Source organism: Bicyclus anynana, chromosome 22 (assembly GCF_947172395.1).
Source record: "Bicyclus anynana chromosome 22, ilBicAnyn1.1, whole genome shotgun sequence".
NCBI lineage: Eukaryota > Metazoa > Arthropoda > Insecta > Lepidoptera > Nymphalidae > Bicyclus > Bicyclus anynana.
Genome location: NC_069104.1, coordinates 12,402,628 through 12,421,543, shown reverse-complemented (window position 1 = coordinate 12,421,543; position 18,916 = coordinate 12,402,628). Strand labels below are relative to the sequence as shown.

General features: G+C 35.7%; 3 protein-coding genes across 4 annotated transcripts; 2 read left to right on the top strand and 1 right to left on the bottom strand.

Moving 5' to 3' along the window:
- Positions 1-3,553: 3,553 nt before the first annotated feature.
- LOC112057693 (trafficking protein particle complex subunit 2) lies at positions 3,554-4,700 on the top strand. Its single transcript, XM_024098202.2, has 3 exons — positions 3,554-3,837; positions 4,175-4,324; positions 4,421-4,700. Exons 1-3 carry the CDS (start codon positions 3,748-3,750, stop codon positions 4,598-4,600), a joined length of 420 nt encoding a protein of 139 aa, XP_023953970.1. The 5' UTR covers positions 3,554-3,747; the 3' UTR covers positions 4,601-4,700.
- Positions 4,701-5,141: 441 nt separating this feature from the next.
- On the bottom strand, positions 5,142-8,115 carry LOC112057692 (uncharacterized). The gene is made up of 4 exons (XM_024098201.2): positions 7,872-8,115; positions 6,883-7,185; positions 6,249-6,395; positions 5,142-5,690 (listed from the first exon to the last, which is right to left on the bottom strand). Exons 1-4 carry the CDS (start codon positions 7,951-7,953, stop codon positions 5,632-5,634), a joined length of 591 nt encoding a protein of 196 aa, XP_023953969.2. The 5' UTR covers positions 7,954-8,115; the 3' UTR covers positions 5,142-5,631.
- A 336-nt stretch (positions 8,116-8,451) lies between these two features.
- LOC112057694 (DNA-directed RNA polymerase III subunit RPC4) lies at positions 8,452-17,969 on the top strand. Of its 2 annotated transcripts, XM_024098203.2 has the most exons (9): positions 8,452-8,842; positions 9,562-9,689; positions 10,629-10,735; positions 11,527-11,659; positions 12,407-12,484; positions 14,209-14,318; positions 14,880-14,981; positions 16,189-16,296; positions 16,874-17,969. In XM_024098203.2, exons 1-9 carry the CDS (start codon positions 8,688-8,690, stop codon positions 17,030-17,032), a joined length of 1,080 nt encoding a protein of 359 aa, XP_023953971.2. In that variant the 5' UTR covers positions 8,452-8,687; the 3' UTR covers positions 17,033-17,969. The 2 variants fall into 2 exon arrangements, with proteins under 2 accessions (XP_023953971.2, XP_023953972.2); XM_024098204.2 differs by lacking the exon at positions 12,407-12,484.
- Positions 17,970-18,916: the final 947 nt, after the last annotated feature.

Below are 18,916 nucleotides of genomic sequence, written 5' to 3'. Positions count from 1 at the left end.
CTCTCTCATGTTACATCGCCGACCTGTCAGAAACGCTATCTCTGAGCGGCCGGACTTTAACAAAGAACATAATACTCCAAGGCGTGCGTGAGTGTGAAATATGCAGCGTTTTTAATGAAAACTGCCAGGTCGGTTGACTTTAGTTGACACTTTATATCGTCACTTGATCCCTTCCACAAATCATTCTATACATATATTCGTAGAAACCGCATGAAACTCCAGTTTAGTAGTTTTTGAGTTAATTGTGAAAAGACGGACAGGCGAAAGACTTTGCTTTATTATATTATAGACAATATAATAAAAATGCTAATTATTTAGTTAATAAAGTTGTATTAAAATTTTAAAATGAAAAATTTAAGAATTAAAAATTTTTTTTTTTAAACCAGTGAATCTTTATTCAGAATTTCCATATCAAGTATTTTTTTCGTTTCTTCTATTAATTTTGGGAAAGTAGGATCGAGTAAACACAGCTTCACAAAATTCTTATAGTTTTCAGGCATTGGTAGTGTATTTAAATTTACTGCAAAAAAAAGGTAGACAAGTTGGAGTAGGGTAATATTACTTGGCAAATTCGTTCGTAACACTCCCGATGGTCCGCGAGGGCCGGGAGGTAGCGATGCCACGTGCGCATGACTTCAAACCCTCCCGTCGCCCGCACATCATGGGAGTGTCATCAACGTACATAACTAACAAAATTAACCATTAATACTGATGCAAAGCTATTTATACTTGCGAACCGCCCCAGCTTCGCACGGGTGCTATATAGATTCTAGTATTTTTAACCGACTTCAAAAAAAAAAGAGGAGGTTATCAATTCGCCGAAATATTTTTTATTTGTTAACTCTATTCTACAGAATAGACTTAGAGGGAGGAGGGAGTGTTTTGGCCTGAGACGTGGGTTAAAAAATAATCACCCGGACATGTCCAGGTGACCAGATATTAATATGCTAAATTAGTCCCTTTTTACCACAATTTAACGAGGTTTCATATTTTTATGGTAGCAATAATAATAAAGTTGCCGTTACGGTTTATTCGAACCTTTCCCTTCCAAAGCAGTTTTAAAGACGTCTTCCAGGTTGTCATAGTTAGGCGTAACTTTGTCTAGTTTAGTTGATACTGCACCATAGCTCACTATTGGGAAACGGGATTTCAGTTCCTTGAGGCATTGTGATAAATTCTCCCTTATTTGAAATTTTATTTTTCTTATCTGTGTGTAATAGAAAGGCATTATAATGTTGTTTTTATTGCACAATAACACAAAACTAACACTGTAAAAAACGAAAGAAAAAAAGCTAATATTATAAAGTGGTAAAGTTAGTTTGTGGTTAGAGGGTAATCTCTAGGTTTTTTGAACCGATTATGAAAATTCTTTTACCACTAGAAAGCCACGTTATTTGCGAGTGTCTTAGGCTATATTTATCCCCTCTCCCTAACGGGAACGGGAGCTAACGGGAACCACGCGGGCGTCGCTTACCTACTTTTCTATCACAGAATTAGAACTACTAAAAAAATATAACCTATGTTACTCGCTGATAATGTAAATCTAAGGTAGTGATACCAAATTGTGCAAAAGCGCAAAGGTCGCGGGCGTCGCTATTAATTTTAAATAGTAAATGTATAAAACGATTCTTGTTTTACAATGATTTCTACAGAATCAGTAAAAAATGGTTACACCGCGCCTCGGAGAGCACTTCAAAACCTCTGCCCTGCATTATGTTTGACATCAGCCTAAGCCCGCCAACCCGCATTAAAGAGGCGTGGTGGGTCTCAACTCCATGTCCCTCTTCTTTAAGGAGGGAAGCTTGGCCCTGTAGTGGTACCTAGTTACTAACAATTTGACAAACTACTACTGTAATAAATAAAAAGAGCTTAAACATAACTTGCCTCTTTATTATCTATGCTGATAATCAAAATTATAACGTCTTCTTTAACGATACCTTTGAGTTTTTTACTAGTATGTAAAGATTCTAATATTTTATCATCAGACGATATTATAAGTTGATCGTAATACAACCTTAAAATCAAATTAGATTGCACATTGTGTTTATTCCAATTCCCGCCACTCCATATATTTAATTTTTGAATAGGTGTGACGAAAGAATCTGTAATTAAATAATAAGTGTACTATAGTTTATGAAGTTTACCTAGCAAATTATTATTCGTAAACAAAAATGTTGTTTACTATTCATATTTTTTTGTTTCTTATTCATTTCGATGCACGTTTATGTTAATAATTTAAAACACACAACTTATTATTAAACCACAACTTAAAATGTATCGAATTCGAAACACAAAATCAAATTATTATTTTTTCTTGATAAAAAGAGTTTTGGCGCCAATTTCCACAATTTCTTTACTTAACGTTTTCGTTTAGAAAAACTTCTTCTTCTGCAGCGATCTCAGACGAATTATAAATGGTCTTACCACTCTGTAAGAGTTTAGGATCAACGATCTGATGATGATTTATAAAAACTGTTTCTAAATAATCGATGTTTCATTGTTGTAAATAATTGTAATCCTCATCGTTTCCATCGTGTAAACAGCCGGTTTGTACAGATGAATGGTACTAAAAACTGTCAATGACTTCTATAGTTTAATAAAAGATGAAGTCCTGTTTCATTTATAAGTATTTATGTTCTAACCATTCTAACTAAATCCAATAGAATAATGACATAGAGAAATTAGATATGGAGATGTATTGCGTATCAAATTAAATATAGTAATTGTGTAGTGTGTAGTGTAAGGTCACAACATAATATATTATTGGATGTTAAATATTTTCGATATGTGATTTATTTCATCCTCTTGAAAAAATTAAAGTCAATTTTACTAGTGAAATTGGGTGCGATACAATGCATTTGTCACTGAAATGTCATTGGACTAGTAAAATGTTATTTCATCGACAGTTGCACTTGTCATTTTACTGACTGGAATTAATAATCGTAGAATATGATCTACAATGTGATGCTCATTGAGGAACGTCTTTTCTTTTCTTTTTATTGATAATGGATACAATAAGGAACTTAAGCTTACTTATCCTAATAACTATACAAATCATGCCCCCGTGGAATGGTGGCGCGCAAAAAATTAGCCCGCCCTTCTGTTACCAGTCGAGGGAACTAGTCGCAGTGAAATGATTCGGTAATTTTTTGGTACTGCGACTCCATGGCCTAAGGGTCTCCAGGGCAAAAGGTACAAAAATATGTATACTTGAGCCAATTACCTGTTTTACATCTTAAGTATTGGTTTTTGTTTAATTCTATATTTTTATTTTGTTATCAGATGAGGATTGTCATGGTCCATGATGCACAGGTAGGTGTTAAATATTTTCGACGTGTCAGTTTAAATTGGGTGCGATACAATTCTATAAATAATTGGTCTGAGATTTGTGCATATGCATTAAAAAAAAAAATAAAAAAATACCGACCGAATTGAGAACCTCCTCCTTTTTTAGAGTCGGTTAAAAAATGATTTACTCTATGGTGTTGTATCATAATTTGTGTCAACTGTCATTGTGATGTCACCTATCAATGTCACTGTCATCTGTCAGTGTCAATTTACGTTTGTGGATTTGTTGTTGGTGTTTTTGGTTTTTGCTGATTTTCTATAAAAATATGTATTTGTAACAGTTAGCATTGTACACATAATTATAATGTCAATACAGCGTTAAAATATAATCTCAATTCTCAGCCATTGGTAGTGAGAATATTTTAACAGAAACACAGTACAAAACTGTATGTTAATAAAATGGCTGGAACTTACTATTTCGTTATAGTTGGCCACTCTGATAACCCTATATTCGAAATGGACTTCATACCTGTCACTAAAGAAGTGAAGGTAAACGAAATCTTAGTCATTAAACTCTGGAAAAGGAATTTTGTACAAGTAGAAAATGTCTGTCAATAAAGTTTGTTGTAGTCCTTAATATTAATAAAACCAATAATTATCTATACTAAATTATAAATAATTATATCGGCCTATTATTTAAAGCTGCTTTCCTATTGGGGCACAGAATTTTCAAACTCTACTTGTAAGAATTTTTACTGATATTTATAATATTTTAGCTTATTTATTCACAGCCAAATATTTAAAAGACCTACCTAGGAGTTTAACGCCATATTTTTTTACAATAATAATTCAATAAAACAGTAATATTTTTTGTTAATGTTTTAAGAAAGAAGACAACAGACACCTGAATCAGTTCATAGCTCACGCTGCCCTGGACCTGGTGGACGAGCACATGTGGAAGGTCACCAACACGTACCTCAAGTCTGTGGACAAGTTCAACCAGTGGTTTGTCTCCGCATTTGTGACTGCTAGTCAGGTAATGATTATGCACTAGTTAATGATCTGACTTTGTACTACCTAAAACATTTTTTTTTCTTATTTTTGTTTAATTAATTTTAAACTTTGTTAACAGATGAGGTTTGTCATGGTCCATGATGCACGCAACGAAGATGGCATCAAGAACTTCTTCACAGATGTTTACGAAGCATACATTAAATTATTACTAAACCCTTTTTACAAGGAAGACACAGCTATATCGTTCCCAGCTTTTGAAAAGAAAGTGCAGCTACTTGGCAAAAAATATCTGACATAAATATTTATTTTGGTCTGTAATTTTATTTGTTATAGCTACTGAAGATATGTAATATATTAAGTGTAATTGTAATTATTATATTTATAACTGTACATAATAAGATAGTTTGATTCCAATTTCATTCCATTTGTTCTAACTTTTTGAGGTACTTGTACTGACTTGTAAATCTATGTGTAGAATGGTTGCAAGAATACTGGCTAAAATTCCACACTGGACAGCCAGAGTGATTCACTAGCCGCAGTGAATTATTCATTAATTCCTTCTGTATAGTATTTATGATCTCAATGGTTTTGAGTGTAAGTGTCTATAAAATATTATAATTTACAAACATTTCACAAAGTCAAAATAGGTACACAATGTATATAGCAATTTTTACTGGCAAATGCAAAAATCTCAGCTAATAATTTGATTTAAAATATCATATTCTACACAGAATAAAGGGCTTATTGTTATTATCAAATTCTTTTGTTCCACATCAATACATGATGTAAAAAGTAAAACCATAGATTTACAATTCAGTACAAGTAAGTAAAACAATATCAATATTTAATCAACACTTTATTTAAAAAAAAAATTTACAATAATACTGTTTTAACTTTCATTTATTAACTTGCTTCTCTTTGAAAATAATTAGAGAATTATAAGTCAAATAAATTGAGATGTATAGTTTGCTCACTTTTGGTAGTCCTTTAGACACTAATAGGTGTGTAAAACTGAAGTTCTTTAACAAGACAAACCTTAAATTTATACACACAAATGTGCTTGGTGTGTCATCCTACCCCTATATCCAAATCACTTTATAGTTATCGCTTTATACTATTATAATTATTCCATTATTCTATTATTTCCAGAATATATTGACTACAGTCAATATATTCTGGAAAGTCCAACAAATGTTTCTTACCAAGTGCAATTTAATATTTTGAATAAATATTTAAAAACCAATTTCAGAATTATTTATAAAATTAAAATTATTAATTGGACTGACACATTGTTTTATATAAAATTGTAGTACACATTAGACTGAATCTTCAATACAGTTCAGGCAGCCCCAGGTCATCAACTGGAATGCTTTCGTTGGAGAAGTCATCTGAAAAGATGAGTCATCATCATTATCTGCCTTTTTTTAGGCTTACTAAAGGTCCAGGCCTCCAGTCTAGCATGTGACCAAACAACTTATCTCGTGTAGATAAATAGACAAATGTCAACAAATAGGGTACAACCAGATATATTGCTATCTCTTTTAATGCATTAGGAGGAAATGTGGGACTACACTGCTGTCATTAGTCATTATTTTGTATATTTCTCTTCACAAAGTATGTCTTTGATCACATGCTAGGCATACAAGTATAAGGGAAGGAAAAGATTATAGTATTATCTAATAAAGAAATGGTGTTTTCCCGATATGTTTTAAATAATTTTATAACTATTTACCCTAAAAGTTTAACACAAGACATTTTTTAGAACCTCAATAGCAGTTGCACTTATCACCGAGGGATGGTAGTTTGATCCTCACCTCATTTGACTATTGTTATACCCACTCTTCTTTCCCGACTAGTTAGAGGGGAATAGGGAATATTGTTCATATTATAAAAAAAGATATACCAAATAATCATTAAAAAAAATGTTTTGTCATTACAAAATTTACCTGTGAAAAATTCATCATTGTAGGAGCAGTCAAGCTCCATGCTGTGCCTCCTAATGTTGGGGGGTGGGGTCTGTGGTGGGGATACACATTTAGTTTTTTGTGGCTCTGGCATATACAGGTAGTCCAGAGCATCCCTGTGATAGTTATCTGTAACAGATCATAATATTGTGTCAATATCTATAGCAATTCCATGTTGTCAGCTTATAAAATATGTTGGTTGTAAAGACAGTGCAGGAAATACTTTAACAATGCCTTGTACAGCCACACAGCTCATTTTAATGGTCTTTTATAGGACCAGGCTTCCTTCTAAGAGAGGTCAGAGAGGCTATATATATAGCCGAAGGACCCATTACACTGCTCTCATGTGAATTGGCAGGATTTACTTAAGCATTATAATTTTAAATATTATGTGTTACATTACAGGTTCTTGCCAGCTCTTCTCAGCAGAACCTGCTTTCCAAACTGGTGGTAGTCTTTAGAAATAGTCAAACTTGACACTAGTATATTGTTCACTAAGAGCATGTTAATAGATTGATTTTAAAGTTTTAGAGTAAAACTGACCACCACTAATCCACATACACAAAATTATATTATATTGATATAATAAATAATAATTAAAATAAAAGAAACATACCATTAACATATGTAGGTTTAGTGAATTCTAATTCCTCAAAGCTGTAACCTGGTTCCACTTCATCAGTTTCGTCATTGTATATAAACTGCAGCATGTTGTTAGCTTTTGGAGTGAACACGGCCCTCGGGGTACTCTGTAGTGCTTTGCCGGTGTTTGAGAGGAAAGATTTCTTCACCTCACCACCTTTCTTCATAGATTTAACTGGCTCATTGGGTTTGATTGGCCCGGAATTAATCATTTTGCCCATATTTTCTGTGTTGTTGGCTTTGGTTGGGCCTAATTTAACAGATTTGCCCATGTTTTCTGTAATTAAGATAGTGCATTAACTTTTGAGATTTTGAGAAAATTTTTCTTGAAAGCAATAGGAAGGAGAATGGACTCTCTCAAAAGAAATTACACTGAACAAAGGGTCAACTGGTATCTGCAGAGACATCCTTACTAAATTGTTGGGAACATTCAAACTATAATAAAGCCTTATTTAATGTGTTTATCAACAAACAAATTAAAAACGAACGTAGAAAATGCATGCCAATGTGACATGACTAGCAATTTATACCCTCATTTTATTTTGTTTGTTGGTGAACAGTGCACCTCGAGTGTGGATTTAGAAGATAAAGCTTTCTCAGGTTGACAAAGACTTTGACTTTGTGGTAAGCTGAATGGCAGGTACACCAGTCGAAGGTAGGAGGGGTTTTAGAGTATGTATAAGTCTAGCATTAACATAAGGTTCTCCATGAGAATTTTCCCTCCTACAGAAAGAACGGTTAATTAATAATTAATTTGATTTGATCAGAACATTTTTGTGAATTCGTCAAAGGTTTCAAAAACAGCAATGAACTGGCCTCTTTAGAAGATTCCTATGGAAAAGTATGAAAGTACTTTACTACAAGCATTCAAATCAAGATTTAGTGTTGAAGAAAAATAGGTAGGTACAGCCGAACATGGAAATCTTCTCTTGGAAGTCGTTTTAATATACAAGAAGTTCTTACCGATATCATTAAGGGGTTGCCGCGAAACATGTTTCTTTGTCTGCCTCGTTAGCTGGTCACCGAAGATGTCGAAAAGTGCCATGCTATTGAACTTAGATAAACAATACAAAGATTAATTCAAATTGAAAACAATTCTCAATAAAAATTTTAATAAGAAAATATTCAAAAGCATGTAATTTCTAATGCAAAATAATATTCGTTAACATGAAAACATGACCCGTCAGCTAGAATTTGAAAAATTCGTTTTTTTCCATAGACTACATAATTTTTTTAAATTTTCAATTTGCTACAGTATAAGACGAAAACGTTGTCAGTATTGTGTTTTCGCCTTTCTACTGCAAAAAACCAAATTATAAAACCTTTCATGTATTAATAATCTCCAAACTAAGAAGTTCGAACATGGATACATAAATCCAATAATAATAAATACTTTCTTTGCCAGCTATTTATTATTACTGGATTAAAGCTAATTCCTCTGATGGATCATTATCATAGACACGTAGAAAACGCTTTGCTTTTTTTTAATTTTGAACAGCTGATCGAATTAATCTGTCATTTGTCAAATCTCACTGTCAGTGTCAATCATGTCAAACTCAAATGTCAATAGGGAAATAGGGAACGTGTTTACAAATAGAAATACAAAGTAAAAACCGAAATTGCTATGATAAAACAATAAAAACAAGAGTTGATATTGAATTTAAACTGTATAACACATTTTATATTGTTCGCTAAATAAGTGTGGCTGTAAATTACTGATTAACATAGTGTAAACGTTCTGCCAAGTATAAACTTCAATACGAGTATTTTAATTCAAAAATGGGCGATAAGTCAAATGTGAATGGTGTAGGCGAAGACCCACTCCAGAGATTAGCGTCGCTAAAACCACCTAGAGATTTGTCGCTAGGTGGTATGAAACCCAACAAAAAAATATTCACTCCGAACTTGAACGTCGCTCGAAATAAAAACAAAGGGTCAGTAACTGCAGCATTGGCAATGCGGCAGCAATGAGTACATTGTATAGTTTATATACCAGTAACACCGTAAATAGTGACTCCCTCATAGTTGATATTTACACAACTCTCACAAATCGTTTTGTGTCTATAAATTATGAAAAGACCTTTCTTACAGTGTGATGGTAATGTTGGTACAGGAAGTGATGAATTTTATCATTTTATCTCTTTTAATTTTTTTTCTCTACAATTTCTGATCTTTTGCAATAGTTAGATGATAATGAAAATATAAAAATTTTGTGTTACATGGTTTGTAGTCACACACTTCTGAAAACAGCTTGACCAATTTTAATAAAATTTTTCTTGTATAGATTTTCTCATGATAAAGAAATTTATATGCCAAAACAACATTTACTGGGTCAGCTACTTTTATAGTAAAAATTAATATTTCAAAATCAGAATCATCTGAAATATTCGCCAACAATATTGAATATTTCAAATATTTTTGTTGTTCAATGAGCTGGCTCTTTTTTGCACAAAAGATGATGGAAATTGAACCAGGCCTGTCTGGATTGACTGATTGATTGTAGAATAAGCAAATTTCTAATTATTGCTTATTATTAGTCCATGCAAGAGGACTATGTCCTATGTAATGGACATTGGCTGCTAATGATGATGATTGTGATGTATTGTAACACATGTAAGACAAATAATGGCATATGAAATTAACTCTGTTTAAGGCCCTCCACAACTAACTCTCGAGATGAGAAAAAGAATGACAGGAATAGAAGAGACAGAAAAAATGATAAAAATAGGAACAACAAAAATGGTCCTAAAATCATTAAATCTAGTGGAGTTTTCTCAGAAGGTGAATGGATTTTTTTTATATACTTCTTCTTCTTAAGGTGCCTCTCCGACTAGCGAAGGTTGGCAGTCAGATTCTTGAACTCGTCTCTATCCTTCGCGAGGCGAAATAATTGTGCGGCGCTCGCGATCCCGGTCCACTCTCTGATGTTTCTCAGCCAAGACTTCTTTCTGCGACCAACGCCTCTTCTACCAGCAACCTTTCCCATCAAGATGAGCTGTAGAAGCTCGTATCTCTCGTGTCGTAGCACGTGCCCTAGATACGCGACTTTTCTCGTCTTGACGGTCTGCAAAAGTTCACGCTTCTGATTGACGCGTCGCAGAACTTCGGCATTCGTCACTTTGTGAGTCCAACTGATAGCCAGCATGCGTCTAAAAGCCCACATTTCGAACGCTTCTATAAGTTTCCTGATGTCCTCTTTTACTGTCCATGCTTCACATCACATTTTTATATACTTATCATAATCATAATTGGTAGTGTGGGTGCACTACAGACATTCAGTTTTATCTAATCAAAACTAGAAAAAACTGTACAGTTAAAACTGACGGACACTACACACATACAATTTAACTAGTTAGGTCACTAGTCCACCACGCTGGCCCTATGTGGATTGGCAGACTTCACACTCACAGAGAATTAAGAAAATTCTCAGATATGCAGGTTTCCTCACAATGATTTTAAAGTTATTTCGTGGTTGTTCATTATGAATATTATTTAAACTGGGTTGAAATATCGACATTAAAAATCTTTTTGTTTTATCGTAGTATGTACCAGTTTAAATAATATTCCTCACAATGTTTTTCCTTCACCATTTGAGAGACAATGATAATTAATTTCTTAAAATGAACAGAACTGAAAAGTTGCGGTGCCCCGGACTGGATTTGAACACACCATATGGCATTTAAATTAAATTAAATTAAATTATTAAACTTACCTATACAGGTCTGGCCAATGCAGAAAGACATTCAAGCAGAGTTTCATACGGCAGAGAGACTGATGTCACAGCTACACTTCAAAAACCAACTATAAGAGTAAAGGATGTTGTTAAGGTGGGTTAAAAATTTTTACTTTCCCTAAGTCACTTAGTAATAAGTTAGGAAGATATAGATTTCAACAGTTTTTTTTTGTAAATCAATTTTTTATTGAGTCTCAATGTTTTCAGGCCCTTGGAAACTTTCTTGGTTACTTTTAAGACAATGTCTTTCGGATTTTTAAGATATTAGCGGACGCCCGCGACTTCGTTCGAGTGGAATTTAGTTTAACAAATCCCTCGGGAACCATGGATTTTTCCGGGATAAAAAGTAGTCTATGTGTTAACCCACGCTATAATATATCTCAATACCAAATTCTAATTCTAGCTAGCTAATTCGGTTCATTACTAATGAATTAGCTGAAATTTGGTAGGTCGAGGCGGGAAAGAGTAACAAACATTCATATCATCAAAATCATCAGTTTTCGCAAATCTCGGGAATCCATGGATTTTTTTCGGGTTCAGATTTTTGTTAATTCAGAGTAAAATATATTTCCATTCCAAATTTCAGCCAAATTGCTTTACTAGTAGCGGCGTTAAAAAGTAACAAACATCCAAACATCCATACAAACTTTCTCGTTTATAATATTGGTAGTATAATATTTTTATGATATACACACACTATGTGTGTATCTCACAAATAACAAAAATTAGCATTAGCAATTAGCATTTTTCAATCCAACCAACAAGTGCCTTGCTATTAATACTGGCACACCCCTAGTATAGCAAGACTTCTGTGCTTTCTCCCATCACACAAACAGGAGGAGGTTCTACAATGGGCTGTATGTATGCTTCCTGTACTATTTTCAGATTGACAAGGAGCTAGAGGAGGAGAAGATCAGAGCAGCATTTGGCGATGGCGCCTCGTATGAAGGTGACAGTGAGGACTTCAGGAATGTTTTGGACGTTGAGACTCCTGTCAAACTGCCCATGGACGATGGAGGTATAGATTTATACTTTTTAGCTTTCACTAGATTATTGTCATGTGAAAAAGTAATAATTATTATTATTTATTAGACAATCCTACATCTATATGTGATGTTAGAGCCCAGTGAATATGACCTCTGCCTTCAATTCAGAGGGCGCAGGTTCGAATGCGGTCTGGGGCATGCATCTTCAACTTTTCAGTTATGTGCATTTTAGAAATTAAATGTCAATCGGCAGGAAATCTGCGTACCTGAGAATTTTCTTTCATTCTCTATGTGTGTGAAGTCTGCCAATCAACATTGGGCCAGCGTGATGGAAAAAGGTCTAACCCCTGTCATTCTGAGAGGAGACTCGTGCTCAATAGTGAGCCGTAAAAATTAAGTAAAACAAGCATTTCTGTGCTCCGGTCTGATCGACATGCTTGCGGGTGTAATAACTTACAGCCAAGTTGCTCTTCCTGCCAGGTTTTATGCCGCTCGTCTTGCCCATTGCTAGGGTGCCACTTTGTTAGTTTTGTCATAGGACTAGCATGCGTAGTATTTGCGCGAGTGTGTGGGAACTGGAAAGACAAGGCAACGTGACAATATCGCGGCAGCGCGAGCAGCAGCGCCAGGAGTTTGTTTTGATGTGATATTACATGCCCTGCGAAGTGTTACTTTGCTTATAAGCGATGGTTTTGGTTTTGCTTACCATTAAGTAGACCATCTTGATCTGTCAACTGTTGAAGAAAATCAATTATTCTCACAAAAACAATTGTTTATAGGGTTGTCGTACATAAAATCGGGCGTCAAGATTAAACAGGAGGTGGTCGTGAAACAGGAGCCCACAGACGACGGTGACAGTAAGACCACTTGCATACAGCCTCCGTCAATTGCGTCACACTATTCATCGAGAAAATATAAACACTTATTTTATTACTAGTGGATGCCTGCTTTAATCCAACCCTTACAGTAGTATTGCTGTAAAAGATGGAGTAACTTCTCCCGTTTTCCCAACATTTCCCTTCACTGCTCTGCTCCTATTGATCGTAGCGTGATGAAAAGTATACTATAACCTGCCCAGGAGTACCAAGAATGATTGTGCCAAGTTTCGTTAAAATCTGTCGAGTAGTTTTTGTTTCTATAACGAACATACAGACAGATGAAAATTTTACTGATTGTATTTTTGGCATCAGTATCGATCGCTAATCACCCCCTGATAGTTATTTTGGAAATATATTTCATGTACAGAATTTACCTCTCTCAGATTTATTATAAGTATAGATGTTTGTTTATAATATTCTGATAATATAATATAAATAACATCTATAAGTATCTGTCAGTCTATAAATACCCTAAAAATTGTCTCAAAATCTACATATGGTAGGGTATACGCAACTATTAAATTTCAAGATCAAAGGTCACATAAATCGTTTTTTGCGATTTGTTTGTAAATATATCATTTCCTATTTGTATTTGTTATCAATATTTTAGAATACAAATTTTAATCAAAATTTGTAGAGATTTGACCTTGAAATTTAAAGATTTGCGTACCCCCTACCATATGTAGGTTTTGAGACAATTTTTAGGGTATCAACATACAAGTATTTATAGACTTACAGCTGGGTATTTCGAATTCTGAGATTCTGAGTGTCAATATTCAAGTATTTACAGACTTAATGCTGGGTATCTCGAATTCTGAGGTGAACTTACTATAATGACTGGACTACAAATCGTAGGTGTGTGTGACGTAATTGACAGATGGTTTATAGCGCATCACGCGTACGCCCGGCGAACAGTTTCGCCGCGGCGAAAGTGGTGCAACACATCAGCAGAACGCTTATGCCGCAGAGCTCTCCACGTCTCCTTGTACCGGACAGTTCTATGTTTTATATCTCTACATTGTGATCATTTGAATGTGAATACCATAAAAAGTAAAATTAAACTCTAATACTCATATTTATAAACATTGATTAAAAGTTAGTCATCAAAGTAAAGTGAATTTTAAGTGTTTGTGTTAAGTGCTAAGATCCACTTTAAAAAAATTGAGGTTTAAATTCATCCATTTTTTTAAATCGCCTGCATCGTGAACTAAAAATTAAGACTATAAAGACAGAAGTTGCACACTCAATGAAAACATACTAAAAACGTATTGGTAAACATCCAAATCAACTTGCAAGGAACCTAATGATGAAGAAACCTGGTACAACTTTCAAAAGGCTCAAGAGACGAGCACCACAAGATGCCATGAAATAGACACTACATTATTATATTTGGGCAAATCACTGGATTTTGCACCTAACACGTCTTAATACAAATATTTAAAATCCAGCTGAATGTCTCAAGACAGATTGCAGGAATATTGAGAGACTAAAAAAAAAATGTTTTTAAATATGTCCATAATAAAATTAAGTACCTATTGAATGCTTTAAGAACAATTTATTCAACCAAAATCGTGTAAATGATTTGTGGTAGAATAAATTGAATTTTGTGTAATTTACAGTCAAATTATCACATTGCAGGCTATTTGGCTTATAAATATACATTTTTAAATGTACATTTTTAAGCATTTTTGTGCGTTTTTCAGTTCCAATCGTGGAGCAAAAGCCGCCGTTGCTGGATATGAAGGAATCGTTCGAAGAGAACAATGTGGCTGACTTGTTGCGTAGCGATAAACCAGCTCTTATACTATTGCAGGTGGACTATTTCTATTGTAATTTTTTATAGGCACCCTACCGGCAAAGACGTACCGCGTTACCGTTCTACCGATGTCGTGTAGAAACCGAAAGACGTGTAGATATTCATTCAACTCCTATTTAACAAATTAGCCCGCTTCCATTTTAGCTTGCATCATGACTTACCATCGAAGCGTTTGCGATCGTAGAAAGAGAATCGCGCCACTTGGCTACAGGGACAGATGAGATAGCAGACAAAGGGCTAACTCTTTAAGAACCTCAATAGCTCAACGGCAAACTGTTCGGACTCATCACCGAAGGGTGGTGGTTCGATCCTCGCTTCATTGGACTATTGTCGTACCCACTCCTAATACAGTCTTCCCCGACTAGTAGGAGGGGAATGGGGACATTGGTCATATTTAAAAAGTATGATAAATATTCTTTAAAAAAAATTGTTTTACAAAACTTTCTTGTTTTTTTCTTTCTTGATAACTTGATTCTTTCTTTCTTGATAACTTGATGTTATTTTATTTTTCTTGGCTGTGCCTTTTCCGCACCTTAATGTGTGGTATTGTGTCCTCAGCTAGCGGACACGCTGCCGGGGCGTGGCGGAGGGCGGGAGGAGGGCGCGCGCCGCAAAGACCAGCCAGCGCCCTCCTCCTCCACCGAGGAGGAGGATAAGAACGTAAGCACCCTTTTAACGCCATCATCAGTCTGACCCTCAGACCAATTATTGTATGGACCTGCCTCGCTAAACGTTACTTTTCTGTCAAAGTATATGATCAACGATCTAATGCAATTATAAAAACTGTCTTTATAGAATCGATGTTAAATAGTTGTAATCGTGTTCGTCGGTTAAAGAGCTCCGTAAAAATACCTTTTTATGTAATTGAATTGTGTAAAAAACGGGAAAAAACTTCTAGTTTAGTATAAGATATATACCAAATCTAAGCTCGTTTTCTTTAGAAAATGACAGACAATTTGTTCGTGACTATGAGTGCGATACAGGTCCTTCTATAATTGGTCTGAGGTCTGACCAGTACGGCCTCCCTCATTCAAGGAGAGGAGATATTAACGCCTAGTGACCTCGATATACATCATCATATTCGTTAATAGCCGACAGATGTCCTCTGCTGGACATAGGCCTCTTGCATGGACTTTCAAACCCCATATACTCCAGCTTCCAGCTGCCCCTTACAACCCGTTTGATGTCCTCGGTCCACCTCATCCAGCACAACCATCATTCCATCACCTTGGGACCCAATGTCCATCGGGCCGACCTCAACGTTAATTCATCAATATTTTGTAATGTGTACAAGAATATATAGGTACAAGGTGTAATTTTTTTTTCTTGTTTTTGTCTCTCTATATCTCTTGTCTCTTTGCAAAAGTTTGTGATTTTACGGATATAGGCATATCTACTTTAAAAACATACAAAACTGTGTACTTATATTTTTGAATAATAATTTGACGGCTACCGTGGCGCAGGGGTATTACAAGATGGAAGTTCTGTGTTCGATCCCCGGCTGGGCCGATTGAGGTTTTCTTAATTGGTCCAGATTTTGCTGGTAGGAGGCTTTGTGGCTAGTTACCACCCTACCGGCAAAGACGTACCGCTAAGCGCTTTAGCGTTCCGGTACGATGTCGTGTAAAAACCGAAAGGAGTGTGGATTTTCATCGTCCTCCTAACAAGTTAGCCCGCTTCCATCATCATCAGTTACCATCAGATGAGTCAAGGGCTAGCTTGTAAAGAATAAAAAAAAAATCTGGTACAAAATCTCCCAATTCTTTAACTATCCCTTGTGGACACCTCACAGTCATTCGGGGCCATGAGGTTCGTGGATAAAGTTAAGGGGAGTGTTTAAACTTTCAGTTTTCACTTTTCCTTACAGGTGGATAACAGATGTCAACTGTCAGACTTGGAAGAGGGCAAGATTGGCAAGCTACGCGTCCACCGCTCGGGGCGCGTCACTCTCTGTCTAGGAGACACCATTTTCGAGGTACAATTTGAAATCTTCTTAATGAATATTTTGTATATTCATAACTAGCGGACGCCGGCGACTTTATTGGAGAGAAAATTTAACTGAAAAAATAAATGGGCTGTATAGTCTTCCTTAGACCTATTTAAAATGTCACATTAAAGCGTAACAACGAGAGACGAAGTGAGGGGGGGGGGGGGCTCCGGTGCGTTAACATTTCATGACGTCGTTCGTCATAGCATAGATAAATGTTAACGCACCAATTAGCAACGCAGACGTTTCATACAATGCGTTAAAAGCAACGCACTGATGAGGCATCGCCTTTTTTCGTAGTTCTTCATATTATTTATTAAGATTGTGTTAGACACACATCATGATTTTATACTATAGATACTACTCCGAATATGTAGGTATTTTATTTATTTATGTAGGTATGTATAATATAACTCGACAATGTAGACGATATTTTGGTATTGTTCGTTTAAATAACGTTCGTTGTTGATCACAACTAACATTGAGATGTGGAAATTTCCTCTTTGTCTCCGCCTCATTTTTCATGACCTATACATATACTGACAGTATTTAACATTGTATGTAGGTGTGTTCTGGCACCAAAGCGTCGTTCCACCAGGAGGTGGTATCTGTAGCCACAGATGAGGCGTCCCGGTCAGCCTGCCTGGTGTCCCTGGGCGCTCTGCAGCACAAGCTCAATATCTCGCCCCATTGGCCTGACATTTTCCGAGACCTGACCATATGAGGCTCTGAGCCGCTGAGGAAATGATGGGCAGGGGATGAGGAGAAACGTACAGATTTAACTGAAAAAGTATCCCCGCATTTTTTACTCTATACCTCTCATAATAAAAGGACGCACAATGTAGAAAATTTCACTTAAAAACAGGCCAATTTTGCTTTGCCAGTTTTAGAATTATTGGTAAAGAAAATTATACCTAAACGCCTTTAAATATAGTCAATTCAATAATATCCCAAATTCAGAGCAAATTCGACCTTAAGGATTGAGTTTAAGGTTGAATTTGCAAATGCGAGTACTTGAATTGAGTGCCAAGAAGTTTTGTTTGTGCACTCGTTGAGTGGGGATGTTTTGTGGTCGATGATTGTGCATCCACTTTTTAATAGGAGATCGATGATGCCACTACATTTCGTTTCATGTAGTATGGTGTGGGTGATAGTTCGTTGCACTCTTGAAAGTTTGCTGCGATTCACGATAATAGCACGTATTATGAACGTCATATAGGCAACTGTCACTGTACCCATGCTATCTGAAATACACTAACATTATAGACGCGAAAGGTTGTATGGATGTTTGTTATTCTTTCACGTAGAAACTACTGAATGGATTTGAAATTGGAATGGAAATAGCTTAGGAAATATATAGGAAAATTATACCCTTTACGCCTATCAAGCGACCAAGGCAACGAATTATTATTATTTATAGAGAAATAGACAAAATGTCGACCAATAGTGACAGAGTAGTCCCAATACCAATACATTTGCCTATATTACAGAAAAATTATAGAAGCGCTATGAATTTTTAATGAATTATGCTACTTTCATACAAAATGTTTCTCCTTCCCTCCACCCTATTAGAGATGAAAATAGTTCTTTGTAAAATAATAACAGTTATTATAGTTTGTAACCAGTGCCCTAATGTTAAGTAAATAAACTTATAAACACTATTTGTGAGTTTTATTTTATATTCTAAAGTTTGATCTAACATTTGTAATTTATATGTGGAACTTGCTTATAGAATTTGGCCTCACTTTAAATGCAAAAAATACTACCTAGATTAGGACGGGTGTACAAAGATGTATCAGTTTGTGATAGCCCAGTGGATATGACCTCTGCCTCCGATTCCGGTCCGGGGCATGCGCCTCAAACTTTTCAGTTGTGTGCATTTTAAGTAATTAAATATCACGTGTTTCATCCGGTGAAGGAAAACATCGTGAGGAAACCTGCATACCAGAGAATTTTCTTAATTCTCTGCGTTTGTTAAGTCTGTCAATCCGCACTGGGCCAGCGTGGTGCACTATTTGGCTTAAACCCTCTCATTCTGAGGAGACACGAGCTTAGCAGTGAGCCATATATGGGTTGATGATACAATTGTGCTATAGTAGGATCTTACCAAAGAACAACTTGAACAGAGAGGGGGGGTGTTAATGGGTTTAATACTTTCATAACTTTACAGCTGTGTTCAAAAGTCCCAGGTTCTGATCAAAGATTTTTTTTTTTTTTTTTAATTCTCTACAAGTTAGCCCTTGACTACAATCTCACCTGATGGTAAGTGATGATGCAGTCTAAGATGGAAGCGGGCTAACTTGTTAGGAGTAGGATGAAATCCACACCCCTTTCGGTTTCTACACGACATCGTACCGGAACGCTAAATCGCTTGGCGGTACGTCTTTGTCGGTAGAGTAGTAACTAGCCATGGCCGAAGTCTCCCACCAGCCAGACCTGGGCCAATAAAGAAAACCTCAATCGGCACAGCCGGTGATCGAACCCAGGACCTCTGTCTTGTAAATCCACTGCGCCACAGAGGCCGTCAGTCTACCAATAGACCCAACATCCACAGTCATCATCATCATCAAGAATGGTCGTCCACTATTTGACATAGGTCTCTTGCATA

What these genes read in the sequence shown, in the direction of transcription:
- LOC112057693 (XM_024098202.2), top strand. Translation starts at nt 3,748, where the DNA reads ATGGCTGGAACTTACTATTTCGTTATAGTTGGCCACTCTGATAACCCT. An exon ending in CTGTCACTAAAGAAGTGAAG is followed by an intron (nt 3,838 to 4,174) that starts GTAAACGAAATC and finishes TAATGTTTTAAG; the next exon opens with AAAGAAGACAACAGACACCT. An exon ending in CATTTGTGACTGCTAGTCAG is followed by an intron (nt 4,325 to 4,420) that starts GTAATGATTATG and finishes CTTTGTTAACAG; the next exon opens with ATGAGGTTTGTCATGGTCCA.
- LOC112057692 (XM_024098201.2), bottom strand. Translation starts at nt 7,953, where the DNA reads ATGGCACTTTTCGACATCTTCGGTGACCAGCTAACGAGGCAGACAAAG. An exon ending in GCAACCCCTTAATGATATCG is followed by an intron (nt 7,186 to 7,871) that starts GTAAGAACTTCT and finishes TCTTAATTACAG; the next exon opens with AAAACATGGGCAAATCTGTT. An exon ending in TAAACCTACATATGTTAATG is followed by an intron (nt 6,396 to 6,882) that starts GTATGTTTCTTT and finishes GATCTGTTACAG; the next exon opens with ATAACTATCACAGGGATGCT.
- LOC112057694 (XM_024098203.2), top strand. Translation starts at nt 8,688, where the DNA reads ATGGGCGATAAGTCAAATGTGAATGGTGTAGGCGAAGACCCACTCCAG. An exon ending in TAGTGGAGTTTTCTCAGAAG is followed by an intron (nt 9,690 to 10,628) that starts GTGAATGGATTT and finishes TTACCTATACAG; the next exon opens with GTCTGGCCAATGCAGAAAGA. An exon ending in GCCCACAGACGACGGTGACA is followed by an intron (nt 12,485 to 14,208) that starts GTAAGACCACTT and finishes TGCGTTTTTCAG; the next exon opens with TTCCAATCGTGGAGCAAAAG.